Below are 21,094 nucleotides of genomic sequence, written 5' to 3'. Positions count from 1 at the left end.
GTTTAACAAGGTTGCCCAAACTTTCGCATCCCCTGGTATGCTTAACCTTACCCTCATTTCAGATTACTCCGGAGATCGGTTTTACTGCAGCAACACAGTCACTGTGTTGTGGCCTGATAAAGCTCTACACGACCTAGGCTTTGTTGCAACCGCGTCACACCTTCCACAACCTCAGATCAAAAGGCTCTAACAACCTAAAAACCCCCAACTAAAAACCTTTGGACCCAGAGCCTTATGTCATGTTGCCCCTACCTGTTGGAACACCTTGCCACATTCAATCAAGAAAGCTCCAACCCTGGAGGCGCTTAAATCTCAACTGAAAAACCACCTGGTAAGTCTGGCATTTATGATCACAACTTTTTACCCTGCAACACAACACTATGTACTGATCTGAGAAGCTTTGGGTACTCATTTTCAAACTCTCGGTTCAGCTCGGTCATCCTTTAAACTACAAAGAAGGCTCTGGATAAGAGCCTCCCCATTCTGCCATCCGGCCTGTCATTCCAAAGTTGCCCTCTGGTGTAGCTATTCGGTGCATTCCTGCCCTGCACATGGGGACTGAATGCACGCATGGACAGCAGGTGTTGTACTCGTCCTCGGAGCCAGTATTTCCAGAGCCCTCCCACTGGAGGATAGGTCAATGACATGCAAATAATGATGAGTTGATGCAGTATTATGCGAATTTTGAAAAAACAAAAACAAACAAACCACAAAACACATAAATCCTCCTTGGCGGGCTTCCACCGGTTCATTGTCAGACGATGCTTTTTCGTACAAAATTTGCATAATCCTGCAACAACAAGAATCCTTCACATCTCCATTGACTATAATTAATATGATGTAGTCGTTCCGAAAAGAAATTCCCTTCTGGAAAATTCAGTCGGGTGCCCCAGAGATCTGTTCACAAATGATGGTTGGCGTTACTTCCCCAGCACAGAGCATATCACAGGTCTCCGCCTACTTTCTCTATCTTGCAGGAGGAGTCCTATAACTGCTCATTTTGTTGAGAAGATAGTTCAGTTTTACTGGATAAAAAGCGGTCTGGACTCCCCCTATTCTGTCAACACCCGCATGAGCTAGTAAAGGGAGAAGCTAGGAAAATGCAGCAGCCAGTCTCTCCCTGGGATCACCTGACCCCTCCCACCACCTCCTTCTGTTGCAGTGAGATTAACTCTGTGCATTCTCAAAGCCTTCTGAGGCAAATTTAAACCCCGAGAGGGGACGGGGAAGGCTCTATAGGCTGCAGAAGCTTCCCTCATAAGTAATTTTTTCCCCAGCTTTACAGATTGGTGTTATTGCATAACCCTGTGTTTGTGCCGTGGTGTATCCGATCACCAGGTGCGATGAGCTGAATCATTCACTGTATTGTAGCCAGCATGAGGTCGGACTCTTACCCCCGAGGCCGGAGCCGCCAGGCCGAGTCTCTGGCACTTCCCGTTCAGTCTGAGTCTCGGCGTTCTGCAGCTGTGGCGTGGGGGTCTGCGTGCCCTGCGAGGTCACCGACGTGCTGGGATTCCGTGGCTGGAGACCGATGGCATTCATGAGCCCCAAGTCTCGGTCTGACCTCCAGGAGGCGCGGCTGGTCCTAGAACATAAGGCGACATGCAGCGTGTGATCATCACCGTTACACATGAAGTCTATTTACTTATGTATTTACAGAGCACTGACCTCTCCTGCAGCACATTACAGAGTACATAGTCATGTCACTGACTGTCCTCAGAGGAGCTCACTATCTAATCATACCATAGTCATAGTCTAATGTCCTACCATGTTATTATTATGTATTTATATAGCACTGACATCTCCTGCAGCACATTACAGAGTACATAGTCATGTCACTGACTGTCCTCAGAGGAGCTCACACTCTAATCCTACCATAGTCATAGTCTAATGTCCTACCATATTATTATTATGTATTTATATAGCACTGACATCTCCTGCAGCACAATACAGAGTACATAGTCATGTTACTGACTGTCCTCAGAGGAGCTCACAGTCTAATCCTACCATAGTCCTAGTCTAATGTCCTCCCATATTATTATTATGTATTATATAGCACTGACATCTCCTGCAGCACATTACAGAGTGCATAGTCATGTCACTGACTGTCCTCAGAGGAGCTCACACTCTAATCCTGCCATAGTCATAGTCTAATGTCCTACCATATTATCATTATGTATTTATATAGCACTGACATCTCCTGCAGCACTTTACAGAGTACAGAGTCATGTCACTGACTGTCCTCAGAGTAGCTCACAATCTAATCCTACCATAGTCATAGTCTAATGTCCTACCATATTCTTATGTGTTTATATAGCACTGACAGCTTCTGCAGCACATTACAGAGTCATGTCACTGACTGTCCTCAGAGGAGCTCACACTCTAATCCTACCATAGTCATAGTCTACTGTCCTACCTTATTATTATTATTATATATTTATATAGCACTGATAGCATCTGATGCCTTTTACCTTAGGTGATGTATTATTGCTTCAAAGCTGCACACATTACAGGGATTATAAAACTAAAAATCTCAATTTAATCAGGTTACAGAACCAAAAATCCATTTTGTTATATTCCATAGGTGGGCTACACAGATCTACTGAAATCAATTACTGATAAGCTGTGCTGGACAAGGATGATGAGAAAAAAAACCTCACTAAGCTCCTTGCAACCACAGACTATAACCCAACCCAGTGTAAACAGAATATACAAATTAAAGAGAACCTGAACAAAGTCAAATTATTTATAACACACACGATGCACCTGCAAATATATTACATACTTACCTGCATTCAGTTCCTATCAGAAGTTCACCATTTTCTTCTAACAATGATTCCTTCCATTTCTGACAAGATTTTGTCAAAACTGAAATATATCAGTTGCTGTCAGTTATAACTGAAAGGACAACTAATGTGCAAGGTAATGTCTATGTTTCCCTATGGCTCAAGTGGGCGATATTACAGTGTAACAGTGTGCTGACCAGGAAGCTGTTATAGGGTAGAAGCCATTTTCAAAATGGAGGATGGAGAATTCCACCGATCACACAGTAGACAAATGACGCAGGAGAGGAGAAAGACTGATCAGTAGTCTATACGGCAGGTAAGTATGACGTGTGTATGTTTATTGAGACTTTTCATTTTCAGTTCAGGTTTGCTTTCAAGGACAATTGAGGTGACGTGACATGGTGAGATAGACATGGGTATGTCCAGTGCCTAGCACACAAATGACTATGCTGTGTTTTTTTTTTTTTCTCTGCCTGAAAGAGTTAAAGGAGAACTGTAGTGAGAGGTATACAGAGGCTGCCATATGTATTTCCTTTTAAGCAATACCAGTTGCCTGGCAGCCATGCTGAGCTATTTGGCTGAAGTAGTGGCTGAATCACACCAGAAACAAGCATGCAGCTAGTCTTGTCATATCTGTCAAAATTGTCAGACACCTGATCTTCTGCATGCTTGTTCAGGGTCTATGGCTGAAAGTACTAGAGGCAGAGGATCAGCAGGATAGCCAGGTAACTGGTATTGCTTAAAGCGGACCCAAACCAAACTTTTTTTAATTCAAAATATTTAGTTGCAGCACTCTGACACATACAAAGATAAATAAACACTCCTTCAAGCCTATGAGCATTTCAGTGTATGCTTTTCAGCCTTCTCTTTTCATAGCTAGGGTTATACAGGTGGCAGCCATTAGCAATTCCTCCATTACCGGACACCATCTACTCCACCAGTTTGCCGGATTCTGTCCCGGCAATATGAAAGGAAGGGAGGGGTTCCTCCAATAAATGTAAAATATTTTATATTTGTCATCATGCAGCTGAAAAAAGGCTGCTATTTATTATTATAATTTAGAAAATAGATTTTATTTCTGAAATCTTGTATTTTTAATTTGGGTCCACTTTAAATGGAAATAAATATGGCAGCCTCCATACACTGCTCTCTACAGTTCTCCTTTAAACATCAGGTGTACAAGTGACAGTTTCTGTCCGGGTCGGGACTGGGTCAGACTACAGTGTGACCTTCGCTGATAAGTAATTACAGCCATAAGACAGTTTCCGGTCAGTAAAGGCTTCTGAGAGCAGGAAAGAGGAAAAAAAGGTCAATAAATCATAGATTTGAGCTCTGACAATTGTCTTGTGAAGGTGTCACTGAGCAGAGACAATGAAGCAGTCAAAACTTAAAAACTAGCTTTAAATATAAAATAAAACTTTGGGATATCTAAAAAAAAAAAAAAAAAAAAAAAGTCATTTTTAGGAGGACAGATACAATTGTTTTTCTCAGTTTATTTTCACCTTGGATGTCCTTTAAAGAGGAGCTGTTAGGTATAAGGTCTCAGAGAAAATAAACACATATATCAGTAGCTAAATATAGGCTGTACTTACATTACATATGCACTTCACTGTCCACGTTTGGATTTCACAGAATTTTTATATAGTATATGCAGAGAATGATGCTCCTGACAGCTCATGGCAGGTTCCATGTTTGTCTGTCTCCTATGAAGCCAAATGTGTCGTCATGTCCTGCCTGCTTCCTGATCACAGAAAAGCTCGTACTGAATAACACTAGTGTGCAGTGAATATTAATGAGCCATGTGGCTAGGAACAATAGCTAACTCCTGCAGTGTACTCTGCAGGGAGATTTATCAGTGCTGTGCGCTGGACTGAGTTACATGCTATTGTTACTTGACCCTGTAACTTCTCATTAGCAGCCGAGGGGAGAGCCCCAGAATGCTTTGCAGTATGGTATGCGCTTGGGTCTTCTTAAGAGCTTGGGAATAACAGCTTTGCTGATAAGCACACATCAAATGTAAGAGAGATTTTTACCTTCAGTATTGCCTTTTTGGCTTCCTTCTAAACTGTTTAACACAGGAGAATAGAGGTTTAAATTAGCTTTTGTAGCCTGACAGTTACTCTTTAAGCAATAACAAAGGGCTCATTCACAATGCATGCATTTTTCTAATCACAATCACAGCCCTAAACACAATCGCGTTGCGCACATTTCTCTAGCTTTTGCGTTAATAAAAGCGCGAGAAACTCCCCTGGCAAAGCATTATGCAGTTTGCCATTTTACAATTCTTCATGCTTTCCTCCCCCTCAGTGTGTGCCGGCCCCAGGTAAATCCTGCTACAAAATCTAAACTAGCGCAATGGAGTGGTTTGAAAACCTGGAGAAGTGAACCCAAACAGCAATAGAGCCCAGATACTGTCACCAAGCCGGGACTCGTGCATGTGATGCAAGAGGCAAGGGCGGGGCAGTGTGCTGCAGATCTCAGCAGGTGGAGGTGGGAGGGATCACTAGACTACCAATGAGAGCTGTATTATGATGGGGAGCTAAACTACCGGGGAAGCCTACGTATGAAATCGCCGCCTGGAGACTTGGGCGCAGGATACAGCCGCTATATGGCTAACCCTGCTCCAAGTCCCGGGTTAATTACTATTCCCCCTCCAGGTCCATATGGATAGTGGGGGAAAGATGCAATTTGGCTTCCAGCTATTGCTGGCGGCTGAAGTACAAGATTTTAAAAGCAACTTCAGCTCAGTTTTCTGATGGCGCCGAAGTTCCTATTATGGTCTATGGTGGCGCCGTCTAAGCCCAAATCTCCTGCGCTGTTATTACAGCACTCGACCAGGGAATGCCACAAGGTTGTGTGTGTTTGTGTGTGGAGGGGGGGAGGGCAATGTGTGGCTATTCATGATCGGGCAGCATTGACTAAACAACCAAACTGACCAAAGAACAAGAGGTCATCTGGAGGCTGTACTTCCGTCATGGCGTGCTTGTGTTTTCTGACCAGATGTGAGTGGACTGAGTACCACCAAAAGAAATGAAGCAATGTACCCCTTTCACGTGCAAGAAATAGAGGCGCTGTGAAAAAAGGGCGCAGGATAAAGCCCAAATCATTTTTGGGTAAGGAGTACTAAAGTATCGGTTTACACAGACATAAGGCTTAAAATTAGCAATGGTTTCTAAAGCGATTTTTAATGATTAAGTATCCCAAAGCCATATATTTTATGTGTAATTGTGTGTATGTCTTACATGTAGCCAAAAAATATTATCGATATTCTACTACTACTAAACCTAACCCTACTCTCACACAGAACCCTCCCTCTATCGATGCCTAACCCCAAGACCCCCACCTCCCCGGAGGTGCCTAAACCTAATGCTGGGCATACACTGGTCGATCCGGCGGCTGATTAGCCGCCGGATCGACCCCCCCGCGTCCGCACCCGAATTGCTTCCCGCTCGTCCCTGCCGGCGCTTCTTTTCACCCGCTCGTTTCGCTGCTATTGTCAGCCCGCGGGGATAGAGCGCGGAATCGGTCCCCGCGGTGATCGGACACGTCGGATATTACCAATGGAGCCATCAGGCTCGATTGATAATCCTCCCCTCGACGCCGTGTATGCCCAGCATAAGACCACCCTTGGAGGTGCCCAACCCTAACCACTCTCCTGGTGGTGCCTACCCCCCCGTGGTGCCTAAACCTAAGATCACCCTGGAGGTGCCCAACCCTAACACCCCCCCCCCCCCCCCCCCCCCCCCCCTGGTGGTGCCTAAACATAAGACTACATGAAAGTAGAATTACATTTCAAAATGATAATGAAATCATAATTCTCAAAAGTAACGTAAAAATTAAAAAGTGGAGAATCAAAATGTTGAAAAGTTAAAACTATAATTTACAAAAATGATCATTGTGAGAACACATTTTATAACATTTTTTTCAAACCACTAATTCTGAAAACAAAATTTTGGGTTAAAGGGTGCGGCGCCAGACGTCCAAATTGTCCAGTTTTGCGTCCAATAGCCGATATTTAATATTAGAGTGAATGGTGGCACCCGATTTATCCACTTCTAGTGAATGGTGGCACCCGATTTATCCACTTCTTACATACCCCAATTTTCCTATCCACATCCCCAGCATTAGGATGTGTTTTCAGGGAAATACAGGGGTGTAATACCACCAAGAAATCATCTGACGTATCTGCTCATCCCGGGAAATCACTTCAGACATATTTTAAAAGAAAAAGTACACAATGCAGAAAAATATACCAGTAACTTTATTTCAAAACAGAATCTAGGCACTCTACATTATAGCAGCAACAATATGTTACTGTACATAAGTAAACGAAAATAGTGTTATTTTAAGTGGCATTTTTTATTTTAAAACAATAATGGGTAAACTTTTTTTCTTTTCTCTTTAAAATGTACAGGAAATAAAAGTTTGTGGGGAAAATTAGCAGCCAATGAGAGTCTAGTTTGTCCTGAAGAAAGGAACATATCACCAAGGTGTCAGCTATTGCTAAATAGGGACGTAGCTGAAACATCAAAAACTGCTCTAGTCAATAAGGAGAAAACAAGTCTAGGTGTGAAGCGATTAGAGAAAGCCTCCAGTTCCTGTAAATTCTTTGGCCGTCTTGCAATTACTGCACATTTGAGATCTCCCCAAACTGGCGCCAGGATATTGAGGTCAGGAGACAGAGGACCACTCAAGAAACTGTTGTTTTTTTTTTCTGCCGTAGCCAATGATGGATCAATTTGGCCTTGTAGTTGGGATAATTGTTTTGCTGGAAAATCCAAGTGGGCTCAACGTGCTGCTTCCAGGTTGATGAGTGAAAATTGTCTTCCAGTATTTTCTGACAACATGCTACCATGCATCTTGCCTTCAACTGACCAAATTCCCTGTGCTTTTGAAACTCATCTTCAAAAACATCAGTAATCCACTGCCATGCTTCACAGTTGGGATGGTGTACTCATCATAGGCCTTCTTGACTGCTCTCCAAACGGAGTCTCTGGCTGTGACCATAAAGTTCAATCTTGGTGCCATCACTCCAAATGACTTTTCTCCAGAAGTTTTGATGTTTGTCTAGATGCTGTTTTGAACATTTTAAGCAGGCTATTTTGTCACACAGGCACAGTAATGGCAACTCCGCCATGCAGTCCATTTCTCTTTAGTGTGCATCTTGGAACATTCCAGTTTCTGTAGAACATCAGCTGAAGTTATTTGTGGGTTTTTTTCTTTGCATTCTGAACAATTCTCCGGGCAGTTCTGGCTGAAATTGTTGTTGGTCTACCTCATCATGGCTTGGTGTAAACAGAACCCCACTGCTGGATAAAGTCTGAACACTGCCGATTGGCATTCTCAATGCTTATTTTCTGCTTTACAAAGAACAACGTTCTCTTAGGTCCTCTGACAGGTCTTTTGCTTTCCCCATGGCTGAAACGTGCAGATGACTGTCAAGAGCCCAGAACCTCCCTGACTGGTTATACACAAACTACTCTAGTCACCAGCAAGCAAGTCACAGGTGTGGACAGTTACTCTTAAAGCAAACCTGAGATTAAATAAAAGTAAAAATTCCTTCATACCTGGGCCTTCCTCCAGCCCCCTTTGTCCTGATCGCTCCCTTGCTGCCTTCCTCCGCCTCCTGGATACTCTGTTATGGTTCCCGGGAATTTCACGAGTCGGGGCTTACTGCGCATACACAGCTGAGTGCGCCCAGCCTGTCCCGCTCCCATGCCCGGAAGTGTTCTTTACAGTACTGCCGACTGGCCGGAGTTACCTGGAGGATTGCAGAGGATCCAGGAGGCGAGGGGGTGAACAGGCCAAAGGGGGCTGGAGGAAGCCTCAGGTATGTATGAATTTTCCCTTTCATTTCACCTCAGGTACTCGTTAATATCAAATTATACTGTGTTTGTGTCAAGTTGTGTGTATATATGTGTATATTATCAGGACAAAATTTCACGTGTATGTATATCTTTAATCAAGGCCATTTGGATGCCTACACTCATTGTGATATTTAAAAAAGCTAAACAAAAACTAAATGGCTTCATCCAACCACTAATCATGAAGGAAAGAACATTTTGGGCATGGTCATTCAAAGAAAGAAAGAAAAAAAAAAAAAGGCCAATACTTCACAAATTCTGCCAGGGCATGCAAGTGTGCGTGAGATATGCAAATTACCTTATATACTCGACTAAAAGTCTAGAATTGTAAGTCTGGCTCACTAAATAAAAGTATAGGTGTCGGCTTATACACGAGTCACAGGCAACAATGGGCACACTGAGTAATGTGTGTACTAATAGTGACATTCCCATTTGCAGCAATGTACCCAGTGGTAAGTGACACTTTGAGGAAAGGAAATGCCCAGAAAACACAGGTGTGAAAGTCCTGGCCACAACAATTAAAAGAAAAGGGGGCAGGAGGGAAATACTGGGCTGCAGGAAGGGGAGTGCAGCACTTGGGGGCCTGGAGGAGTCCTTGGCTGCACTTAAGAAACAGGAGGGGTTAATGGCTGCAATACTGTATGCGGTAGAGTCATTAACCCCTCCTGGCTGCCAAGTGCAGCTACTAATTCCTCTTGGTCCACAAGTGTAGCCATTCATTTTTCTGGGTAGACTTATACTTGAGTCAATAAAATATTCCATCTTAAGAGGGTAAAATATTGGAGTCAACTTATGCATGAGGTCGACTTAAATTCAAGGGTAAATGATATTACGTTTTCGTATGCATCGGGTCATGTGACATCCAGGTCCGGGTGGTGAAGACCCGCTTGTCTCATAAACGCCGTCAGCTGCTGAACGGTGGAAAAAATGAAGAAGGGATGCCTCAAAGATGTCAGCGAGCTGTATACCACTTGTTAACCTGTATACCACTTGTTAACCTGTATACCAGCAGTTATTGGCTGGGGAAAGAGACCGTATCCTGGTGCTGTGTGAAATGAATATCTAACAACACGCGTTGGGCACGACGTGAGAACCGTCCAGAGATTGATACAATGGAGGGAGGAAAATCAAAGACGCTATAAATAGAGTGGATCAAACAGGCATGCGACAGAGCGCACAGACCGGACAGATCTGCCGATTGGCGCATTGAGACCCGTATGCAACGAATGGCAAGTGACTAACGAAACAACATGACGCCATCAATGGTTGCACCCATGTGCTACCAAACCATACCCAACAGGCTGCATGCAGTACAGCGGCGGACACAGAGCCACTGGGGTGCCGGTACGTCCAACACAGGACTGCACGTCTGGCTTGGTGTCGCAGTCATTACAACTGGACCGAAGAATGGCATTGGGTATTGTTTATAGATATAGAGGACTGGTATACAGGGTAACAGCTCGCTGACGTCTGAGGCATTGCTTCTTCACAGTCAGAGGTGCAACCAGAAATTATGGGGCCCCCATTGCTAAATGTTACCACCCCCTCTCCAAAGACAATATTACGGCACCTTTGCTCCACACACAGGTGTCAGAGGTGCCCACCCATATTGTAGCAAAAAGGTGCTCCCAGTATTGAGTGTATTAGGTAGTCCTCCAGTACTGGTAGCAAGAGGGGCTACCAGTATTAGGTAGTCAGAGGGGTCCCCAGTATTAGGTTACAGATTGCCGGAAGTGACTTCAGCATAGCCAGGGGAACCCGCCATTATAAGGTAGCCACCAGTACAGGGTACCAATAGGAAGCCCTCTGACCCCCCTCCCCCCCAAGATAGGTCCCCAGCGTGGCCCCCAGTAAAGAATGCCCAAAGTAGCTCCCCAGTATAGGTAGCCAGAAGGGTCCCAAGTAGAGGAACTCCCTCAGGGGAGCATCCCACAGTATAGATAGCCAGAAGTGACCCCTGTACATAGTCAAGGGCACCCACATTATTAGGTACCCTCCAGTATACGGTAGCACCTCCCCAAACGTATAGGTAGCCAACCAGTATGGGTCACCAAAGTAGCCCTTAGTATAGGAGTCAGAGCAGACTGCCAGAAGTATCCTCCCCACCAGCGTACGAGAAAACTCACCGCCGGGAGACTTGGGTGCAGGATACAGCCGATATATGGCTTATCCTGCTGCTGTAGAAGTCCCAGCAGCGGTAATTACTATTCCCCCTCCAGGCCCACGTGGATGGAGGGGAATGATGTCATTCGGCTTCCAGCTATTGCTGGCGGACACATTACAGTGTTTTAAAAGTAATTTCAGCTACGTCTTCTGACGGCGCCGAAGTTACTCCCTGTGCGTCACTATAGCGGTAATTCCTATTACGGCCTATGGTGGGCGCCGGCTGTGCCCAAATCTCCTCCGCTCTTATTACAGAGCTCGCCCCACCAGTACAAATAGCCCACAGTATAGGTAGTCAAATACATTCCACCTCAGGGGGCCCAGACTCCCTTATAACTGCCAGTCACTGGCACCCTCATTCCTGACAGCCACTGACACCGGGCCCCCCTTGGCTATAGGCCCCATAGCACAGGGCCCCCCCTTGACTACAGGCCATATAGGCATCCACGATGGCTGTTATGATGATCCCTACACAACTGTATATAGTTGCTTTCATAAGCTTACACACCCTAAAACAGTATGTGAAATATGGCTTTAAAAAAAACCAAAACAAAAAAAAACAAAAAGATTGACCATGCTCAAAATGTTCTCTTTAATGTACAGTTAGTGGTTGGCGGAAGCCATTTATCATTGTACAATGTGATTTGTTTTTGTTCTGTTTATCATCACAATGACAAGTGGGTTTTATAAAATATATACAACAAACAGAGCGATGTTAGTACATAGCGTTGGCCGTTTGGGGGTGGGAGGGCGTTTCAGGTATTGCTCATCTCCGGAGGGCTCCTTCGCCTGTATTTGCACCGCCACCTTCTCTATCCAGAGCCGGAGTAGCAGTTTCAATGCATGCTGGGAGATGTAGTCCTTCAACGTGGTCTTCCGGATGAGAGATGTACTCGCATTGAAGGACTACATCTCCCAGCATGCATTGCGGCGGCGGTTGATGCACACTACTGCCAGGCCTGGGTGGAGAAGATAGCGTAGTGTATAGACAGGAGAAAGGGGAACTAGGCAACAGAAGCCCCCAAGGTAAGTAATGTTCGGTGCCCCCTCAACGGCCCACATTATTTACTAACCTCCCTTAAAGTCAACCTGCAATTAAAAAACAAAAATGTTGGATCCTCACCTCGGTAGAGGGAGACCTCTGGATCCTCCACGTCCTTCTCGAGACCACCGATCCAGCGCTAGGACCCTCTGGAAGTTCAGGGCCGCACTCCAGGCAACGAACAAGCTCAGTCACTTGGCACCGTGTCACTCTGCCCCAGCAGAGAAAGCAAAGCCCAATCGGTTCCGTGCTACGGCGCATGTGGCTGGGCTTGTCCACAGACAGGAAGGGCGTGTCTAAGAAGTACGAAGGATGTGCCCCTGTGTTGGATCGGTGGAGGCAAGAGGGGCGGGGAAGACTGGATTATCCAGAGGCAACACCTCTACTAAGGTACGTATCCATTTGCGACACTTTTTGCCCTTCAGGTACTCTTTAAGTGGAAGTTTTGATTGTATATATTTTATAAAAGCACCGGTCAGGTCCTTGTAAGGGTAATTGTCCGTACCTGTGACTGCTTGGAATGACAGTGATCTGTGTAAAAAAGTCAGTGAGATTCTGGGCTGGACACTCACCCAACTTCCTGCGCATTTCACAGAGGGAAAGAAGCGGCCTCCCACATTGTATCCCGCTCCCAGTACCGGCGCCATCTGCGGTAGATTGAAGAATGTAAATCAGGGTGAGAAAATACAAATCATGGGCCAAAAAAAAAAGGGCGAAATAATTTATAAATGAATATTGTAAAAAAAATTATATTTATTCATCAACGTTGTAGTTAGTAAAGTTACCATAAAGTAAAGTTAGAACAAAGGGAATGAATTCCATTAAGAATTGTAGAAGAGGTTAAAGGACATGCAAGGTGAAAATAATCTGAAAAACAATCGTATGTGTCCTCCTCCTAAAAATGACTATTTCAGATATCCCACAGTTTTATTTTTATATTTAAATCTAGTTTTTACTGTTTCATTGTCTCTGCTCAATGACACCTTCATTGAAGTATGCCAGAGCTCAAATCTACGAATTATTGAACCTTTTTATCTCTTTCCTGCTCTCAGAAGCCATTTTCTGACAGGAAAGTGTTTTATGGCTGTAATTACTTATCAGTGACGGTTATGCTATAGCTTGACCCAGTCCAACCCAGACAGAAACGGTCAGTTGCATAACTGATGTTTAAAGAGGAACTATCGCGAAAATCTTAAAATTTAAAACACATACAAATAAGAAGTATGTTTCTTCCTGAATACAATGAGCCATAACTTATCTCCTATGTTGCTAGCATTTACAGTAAGTAGTAGACATCTGATATTACCAACAGATTTTAGACTAGTCCATCTCTCCACAGGGGATTCTCAGCATGAATGTTATTCTTTATAAAGACATTCCCTGAAAAAGACTTATACAAAGATGCTGGCCAGCTTCTCTGCTCGCTGCACACTTTTTTGGCAGTTGGACAGAGCAACTGCCATTCACTAAGTGCATTTTGAAAATAAGGACCCCCCCATGAGGAGATGGGCTAGTCCAAAACCTGTCGGATCTATCAGATTTCTACTACCGACTGTAGGTGACAGCAACATAGGAGAAAAGTAATGTATGGCTTATTTTACTCTGGAAGAAACATACTTCTTCATTGTATAGGTTTACATATATTTTAAACTGTATGATTTTCATGACAGTGGTCCTTTAACTCTTTTAGATAGAGAACGAAAAAAAATGAACACAGTCTAGTTATTTATGTGCTTATGTGTTTTCTTTGTAGGTACATACACGTTAGTCTCATCATGTCACTTCGTTGTCCTTTAAAGAGACACTGAAGCGAAAAAAAAATGATATTATGATCTGTATGTGTAGCACAGCTAAGAAATAAAACATTAAGATCAGATACATCAGTCTAAAGCTGGCCATACACTGGCCCGATTTGCCGCCGTTTCGACAGCAGATTCGATCACAGGGATCGAATCTGCTGCCAATCGTTCACGCTACACGGCGAATTTCGATCCATTCCATCCGATCCCGTCGATCGCGCCGTGCGGAAAATAACCGTTGATTGCCAGCGGGTAAAGAGCGCATCGCTAGCGGCGTTCGAGTGCCCGATGACCGACGCAATAGAGCCGCATACATTACCTGCTCCGCCGGCGCGACTCCCGGGTCTCCGCTCTTCTTCTCCGTCTCCGCTCTGGTCTCCGGCATGCTTCCCTTCTTCCTGTCCCGGGAGGAAGTTTAAACAGTAGAGGTCGCTCTACTGTTTAAACTTCCCCCAGACAGGAAGAAGGGAAGCATGCCGGAGACCAGAGCAGAGCGGAGACGGAGAAGAAGAGCGGAGACCCGGGAGTCGCGCCGGCGGAGCAGGTAATGTATGCGGGGGGGGGGGGGGGGGGGGGGGGGGGGAGCGGCGGCAGCACCACCACCACCACATCAGATTGTGATTGGTTTCAGGCTGAAATCGGTTCACAATCTGTTTGCAGTAAAGGTCGCCATACGATCCCTCTCTGATCAGATTTGATCAGATAGGGATCTGTCTTGTTGGTCGAATCTGATGGCAAATCGACCAGTGTATGGCTACCTTAATTGTTTCCAGTACAGGAAGAGTTGAGAAACTCCAGTTATCTCTATGCAAACAAGCCATTAAGCTCTCCGACTAAGTTAGTCATGGAGAGGGCTGTTATTTGACTTTTATTATCTCAACTGTAAGTGAACTGTTTACTTTTTCTCTGCCAGAGGAGAGTTCATTACTTCACAGACTGCTCTGAAAGAATCATTTTGAATGCTGAGTGTTGTGTAATCTGCACATATTATGGAATGATGCAATGTTAGAAAAAACACTATATACCTGAAAATAAAAGTATGAGAATATTTTCTTTGCTGCTAATCTAGTAATTATTCATAGTACACAACCAATTCATTATATCATATTTTTTTTCGCTTCAGTGTCTCTTTAAGTCAGTTAAGGAGAGCTAAACAATGAATTAAGTCATTTAAGTAGAGATACATTGTGAGTTATTAAATAAGATGAGAATTTAACAGAAAAGCTTTGTTAATCAGGCCCATTATCTGTTGTGAGTTTTCTTAGCATACAAGTATTAGGCCCCAGCGGTCTCCTGCCTCTGACCGCGTAAAGGACTGTGGAACTTGCATTAGCCGTCATTACCGCTGAACGCCTTGCTAACGACACTTGCTCCCGTTACATACAGACTGTATTACGGCTGAATTATATCGATTTCAGAAGGCAACAATAAAGATGGAGTGTTTTAATTAAATGCCGCTCTGACATCAGGACGCTGCCTGCTACACAAGCTGGAACCACACAGTGTTTTGGTGCTTCATATTTTTCTCCTCTTATTTTGCCTTTCCAGGAGGCATTTGAAAATGACTGAAACGATATTTTTTCTGTAAAATATATAAATGTTTTTCTTACCCGGGTCTCTCGCTGCTCCGCACAGTGTTATGCTGCAGAATCGCCTCGTTCATTTGCTCCCAGAACTGGTCACAGACGTTGTCCAGCGCCCTAGAAAACAAAACATCGGATATTTATTACCCAAGGAGTTCCGGAGTAACTTATGTCAGATTACAGGTAGTTCCTGATTAATGAACGTGATGGGGAACTGTAGGTTAGATCTTAACCTCAACTGGTTCTCCAAAGGTGCCCATAGATCTATCCACTTGGCAACCGATCAACCATTCAATTCTATAATTATCTAATCTGATAAAAAGCGATGCAGCGAAGTGTATGCTCGATCGACGATGCGACCGGTCTCAGGCTGAGCAGGACGATCGGACATGCTGCAAGATGTCGGCCATCGTAGTCGATCGGGTGCGCGGCGGTAACCGCGAGCAATATAGGGACAAGCGTTGAGCGCAAAGAAACCCCCGGCGCCGTTCCCCTCTAATGTCCACTAGTGCCCCCACGTGCAGTATACAAAACCTAACCGCGTACACCGGCTCCGGCCTCTGACCATACACGTCACCTATGTGGTTGCCAGCGTGTGTGTGTGTGTGTGTGTGTGTGTGTGTGTGTGTGTGTGTGTGTGTGTGTGTGTGTGTGGTTCGGACGCCTGGGGTGGAAGCGGCAACTTGGGCATGGGGGTGGGGGGCTGGTTTGAGCGTCGGGCCAGTGACACAAGGTTGATTCCGGATAGATTTCAGCATGTCCCTGTGGTGTGTGGCCAGCTAACACAACGCTCTCTAATCAGAATCTGCCCATCTCTAGGTGCATGGGTACCTTACAGAGGAACTCCAGTGAAAATAATGTAATAAAAAAAAGTGCTTCATTTTTACAATACTTATGTATAAATGATTTAGTCAGTGTTTGCCCATTGTAAAATCTTTTAAATCCCTGATTTACATTCTGACATTTATCACATGGTGACATTTTTACTGTTGGCAGGTGATGTAGCTGCTGCATGCTTTTTCGGCAGTTGGAAACAGCTGTAAACAGCTATTTCCCACAATGCAACAAGGTTCACAGACAGGAAACGACAGTCCTCAGAGTTTCTTGTGGGAGGAGTTTCACCACAATATCAGCCATACAGCGCCCCCTGATGATCAGTTTGTGAAAAGGAAAAGATTTCTCATGGGAAAGGGGGTATCAGCTACTGATTGGGATGAAGTTCAATTCTTGGTCACGGTGTCTATGTAAGCATCTCTGTGTCCTGTACCTCCTCTGTGCTGTTTAGCTATATGGAATTCACCTGCCAGTGCATTCTGGGAGACCAGGTAGATTTTATACCTGAACTCTTGCACAGGACAGAAGGAAAACAGAGAAATGCACCCTGTATGTATTTAGAGAGTTTAGCCTGTTTAATTCCTCCTCATTTGTTACTAATCACAAGTTGTAATTTGATCTCTCCCCGTGTCACATGACTGTCACACCAGAGATGGCAGATAAGCTCATGTGAAAGCACAGGCTGTGAACAATATGTCTGCTTCCACGAATCAGGAAGTAGAAACAGTGCAGATATATTGCAGGATTTGTATCCGCTGTAAAATAAATGTTTTTCTTTAAACGTTATTATGTTGTTGCGTATCTTTTAGGACAGAGAAGACGTTCTGAATTCAGGTCCGCTTTAAGAAGTCTCAAACATACATACATTCAGCAGAGCTCACCTGACGGGACTTAAGATGTCGCCATGTGATAAATTTCAGCATGTAAATCAGGCTATTTTCACTACAGGTCTACTTTAATTGGTCTATAAATGCAGCTCATCAGGAGACAGGAAGTGTGGTTCCTTGGCAACAGATGACCTGTATTCACATAAATGCAGCTCATCAGGAGACAGGAAGTGTGCGGTTCCTTGGCAACAGATGACCTGTATTTATATAAATGCAGCTCATCAGGAGACAGAAAGTGAGGTTCCTTGGCAACAGATGACCTGTATTTATATAAATGCAGCTCATCAGGAGACAGGAAGTGAGGTTCCTTGGCAACAGATAACCTGTATTCATATAAATGCAGCTCATCAGGAGACAGGAAGTGTGGTTCCTTGGCAACAGATGACCTGTATTCATATAAATGCAGCTCATCAGGAGACAGGAAGTGCAGTTCCTTGACAACAGACGACCTGTATTCATATAAATGCAGCTCATCAGGAGACAGGAAGTGAGGTTCCTTGGCAACAGATGACCTGCATTCCTATAAATGCAGCTCATCAGGAGACAGGTAGTGCGGTTCTATGGCAACAGATGACCTGTATTCATATACATGCAGCTCATCAGGAGACAGGAAGTGTGGTTCCTTGGCAACAGATGACCTGTATTCATATAAATGCAGCTCATCAGGAGACAGGAAGTGCAGTTCCTTGACAACAGACGACCTGTATTCATATAAATGCAGCTCATCAGGAGACAGGAAGTGAGGTTCCTTGGCAACAGATGACCTGCATTCCTATAAATGCAGCTCATCAGGAGACAGGTAGTGCGGTTCTATGGCAACAGATGACCTGTATTCATATACATGCAGCTCATCAGGAGACAGGAAGTGCAGTTCCTTGGCAACAGATGACCTGTATTTATATAAATGCAGCTCCTCAGGAGACAGGAATTGCAGTTCCTTGACAACAGACGACCTGTATTCACTTAAATGCAGCTCATCAGGAGACAGGAAGTGAGGTTCCTTGGCAACAGATGACCTGCATTCCTATAAATGCAGCTCATCAAGAGACAGGAATTGCAGTTCCTTGGCAACAGATGACCTGTATTCATATAAATGCAGCTCATCAGGACGCAGGAAGTGATGTTCCTTGGCAACAGATGACCTGTATTCAGATAAATGCAGCTCCTCAGGAGACAGGAAGTGTGGTTCCTTGGCAACAGATGACCTGTATTCATATAACTGCAGCTCATCAGGACGCAGGAAGCGAGGTTCCCTGGCAACAGATGACCTGTATTCATATAAATGCAGCACATCAGGAGACAGGAAGTGTGGTTCCTTGGCAACAGATGACCTGTATTCATATAAATGCAGCTCCTCAGGAGACAGGAAGTGCGGTTCCTTGGCAACAGATGACCTGTATTCATATAACTGCAGCTCATCAGGACACAGGAAGCGAGGTTCCCTGGCAACAGATGACCTGTTTTCATATAAATGCAGCACATCAGGAGACAGGAAGTGCGGTTCCTTGGCAACAGATGACCTGTATTCATATAAATGCAGCTCATCAGGAGACAGGAAGTGCGGTTCCTTGGCAACAGATGACCTGTATTCATATAAATGCAGCTCATCAGGAGACAGGAAGCAAGGTTCCCTGGCAACAGATGACCTGTATTCATATAAATGCAGCTCATCAGGAGACAGGAAGTGCGGTTCCTTGGCAACAGATGACCTGTATTCATATGACAGTGGCTGGATAGTGTACTGGTTAAGGGCTCTGCCTTTGACATGGGAGACCAGGGTTCGAATCCTGGCTAGGTCAAGTACCTATTCAGTAAGGAGTTCAAGGCAAGACTCCCTAACACTGCAGGGTGGCCTCTTGAGCGCGTCCTTAGTGGCTGCAGCTCTTGAGCGCTTTGAGTCCGACAGGAGAAAAGCGCTATACAAATGTTCGGATTATTATTATTATATAAATGCAGCTCCTCAGGAGACAGGAATTGCAGTTCCTTGACAACAGACGACCTGTATTCATATAAATGCAGCTCATCAGGAGACAGGAAGTGAGGTTCCTTGGCAACAGATGACCTGTATTCATATAAATGCAGCTCATCAGGAGACAGGAAGTGCAGTTCCATGGCAACAGATGACCTGTATTCATATACATGCAGCTCATCAGGTGACAGGAAGTGTGGTTCCTTGGCAACAGATGACCTGTATTCATATAAATGCAGCTCATCAGGTGACAGGAAGTGTGGTTCCTTGGCAACAGATGACCTGTATTCATATAAATGCAGCTCATCAGGTGACAGGAAGTGTGGTTCCTTGGCAACAGATGACCTGTATTCATAGAAATGCAGCTCATCAGGACGCAGGAAGTGTGCGGTTCCTTGGCAACAGATGACCTGTATTCATATAAATGCCGCTCATCAGGACACCGGAAGCGAGGTTCCCTGGCAACAGATTACCTGTATTCATATAAATGCAGCTTATCAGGAGACAGGAAGTGCGGTTCCTTGGCAACAGATGACCTGTATTCATATAAATGCAGTTTATCAGGAGACAGGAAGTGCAGTTCCATGGCAACAGATGACCTGCATTCATATAAATGCCGGCTCAGCCTACATAATACACCGCAGAGGCTGTTCAGATCGTCGTAGCGGTCACACTGATTTAACGAAAGAAATAAAAGCTTTAAGCGCGCCTCTGTAATTTCCCCGCTAGGAAAACACAGGCTTTAAGCGCTGGAAATAGCTGTGCGTTCCTCGCAATAATGCATTGTTTTGATCAGCAAATGCCGCTTTCTCAAACTTTATCCTTTGGAACAAAAGCATATTTCTGCCGGTTGCCAAGCAACGTCCCCGAAGTCGATGGCTGTTGTGACTGCGCCGGGGGATTTTGGCAAGCGTTTGTCTTCAGTCATCTGATCGGGAGACAATGAGGTGGCCAACCCCGGAGAATTTCATTAAACGCGACTTCAGGCGCGGCGGGGCGATCTCCTTCACGAGAAATCCCGGGAAATGTCACTCCACTTCCTTCATTAAACCGCTACAGTGACCCCAAAAGTGTCAATCGCCAGTACAATACGTTCCCCGGATGCAATCATTCGATTTGCGGGATCGCAACTCATTGGAAGGTAATTATCGTTTGTTCCCATATGCGGGTGAATTAGGACACTTTCACCCTTCTGTCGGGATTGTCAATGAGATGCAATTATTATTATTTATTGTTTATATAGCGCTGATATATTACGCAGCGCTGTACAGAGTATATTGTCTTGTCACTAACTGTCCCCGAGAGTGGCTCACAGTCAAGTCCCCACCAGTCGTAATGTCTATGTATGTATCATGTAGTGTATGTATTGTAGACTAGGCCCAATTTAGGGGGAAGCCAATCAACTTATCTGTAGGTTTTTGAAATGTGGGAGGAAACCAGAGTGCCCAGAGGAAACCCACACAGACGTGGGGAAAACATACAAACTCCGTGCAGACAGTGCCCTGGCAGGGATGTGAACTGGGGACCCAGCGCTGCAAGGTGAGAGGTGAGAGGTGCCCCGCCCTCCCCCCCCCCAAGGTGGGGATGATCAAAGAGATGCAAATCCCATTCAAATTTCAAGTAAATTGTATGCATTTATCATTTTTAATATGAGATTTATCACATGTGGTGACATCTTCAGTCCTGTCATGTGATCTGTACGGAATGTTCATTACTGAGAGTTCTATGCACAGAGTGAGATACTGCTTTCTTGGCAGTTGAAAAAAGCCGTTCTTTCCCACAATGAAACGAGGTTCACAGACAGGAAATGGTCAGGACCATGGTCCTGACATCACACCTTGGGAGGGGTTTCACCACAATATTATCTCTACAGACCCCACTGATCATCTATTTGAGAAAAGGTAAAGATTTTTTGTAGGAAAGGGGGTATCAGCTACTGATTGGGATGAAGTTCAACCCTGGATTACATTTCCTCTTTATAACTGAAGAAATGTAATATTTCCTGAGTAATAAAGAGGCACAGCGCAGTCTGAAGCCCACATAATGTCACCGTGTCGCCTCGTAGAGCCTGTGGTTTTCCCGCTCCGCTGACAGGTTTCGACAGCGAGCGGCATGCGGGGAACACTGCAGCGTACCTGAAAGCCTCTTGTTAATCAGAGATATTGAT

The 21,094-nt window shown here is 44.7% G+C and overlaps 1 protein-coding gene across 4 annotated transcripts in view; it reads right to left on the bottom strand.

Annotated features, from left to right (window-relative positions):
* The window catches only part of AMBRA1 (autophagy and beclin 1 regulator 1), a 197,430-nt gene that overhangs the window by 9,859 nt on the left and 166,477 nt on the right, over positions 1–21,094 (bottom strand). For 3 of the 4 annotated variants that reach the window (XM_068260705.1, XM_068260706.1, XM_068260707.1), the window contains exons 16-17: positions 15,265–15,354; positions 1,395–1,585 (exon numbers count right to left, since the gene is read on the bottom strand). In XM_068260705.1, coding sequence (XP_068116806.1) covers positions 1,395–1,585; positions 15,265–15,354 — 281 coding nt within the window. Of the gene's footprint in view, positions 1–1,394; positions 1,586–11,813; positions 12,503–15,264; positions 15,355–21,094 lie in introns of those variants that run through there. The other variant, XM_068260708.1, reaches the window with a different exon arrangement.

This window comes from Hyperolius riggenbachi, chromosome 11, assembly GCF_040937935.1.
Source record: "Hyperolius riggenbachi isolate aHypRig1 chromosome 11, aHypRig1.pri, whole genome shotgun sequence".
NCBI lineage: Eukaryota > Metazoa > Chordata > Amphibia > Anura > Hyperoliidae > Hyperolius > Hyperolius riggenbachi.
Note: the sequence above shows the minus strand (reverse complement) of the source record. Positions and strands in the feature narration are given on the sequence as shown.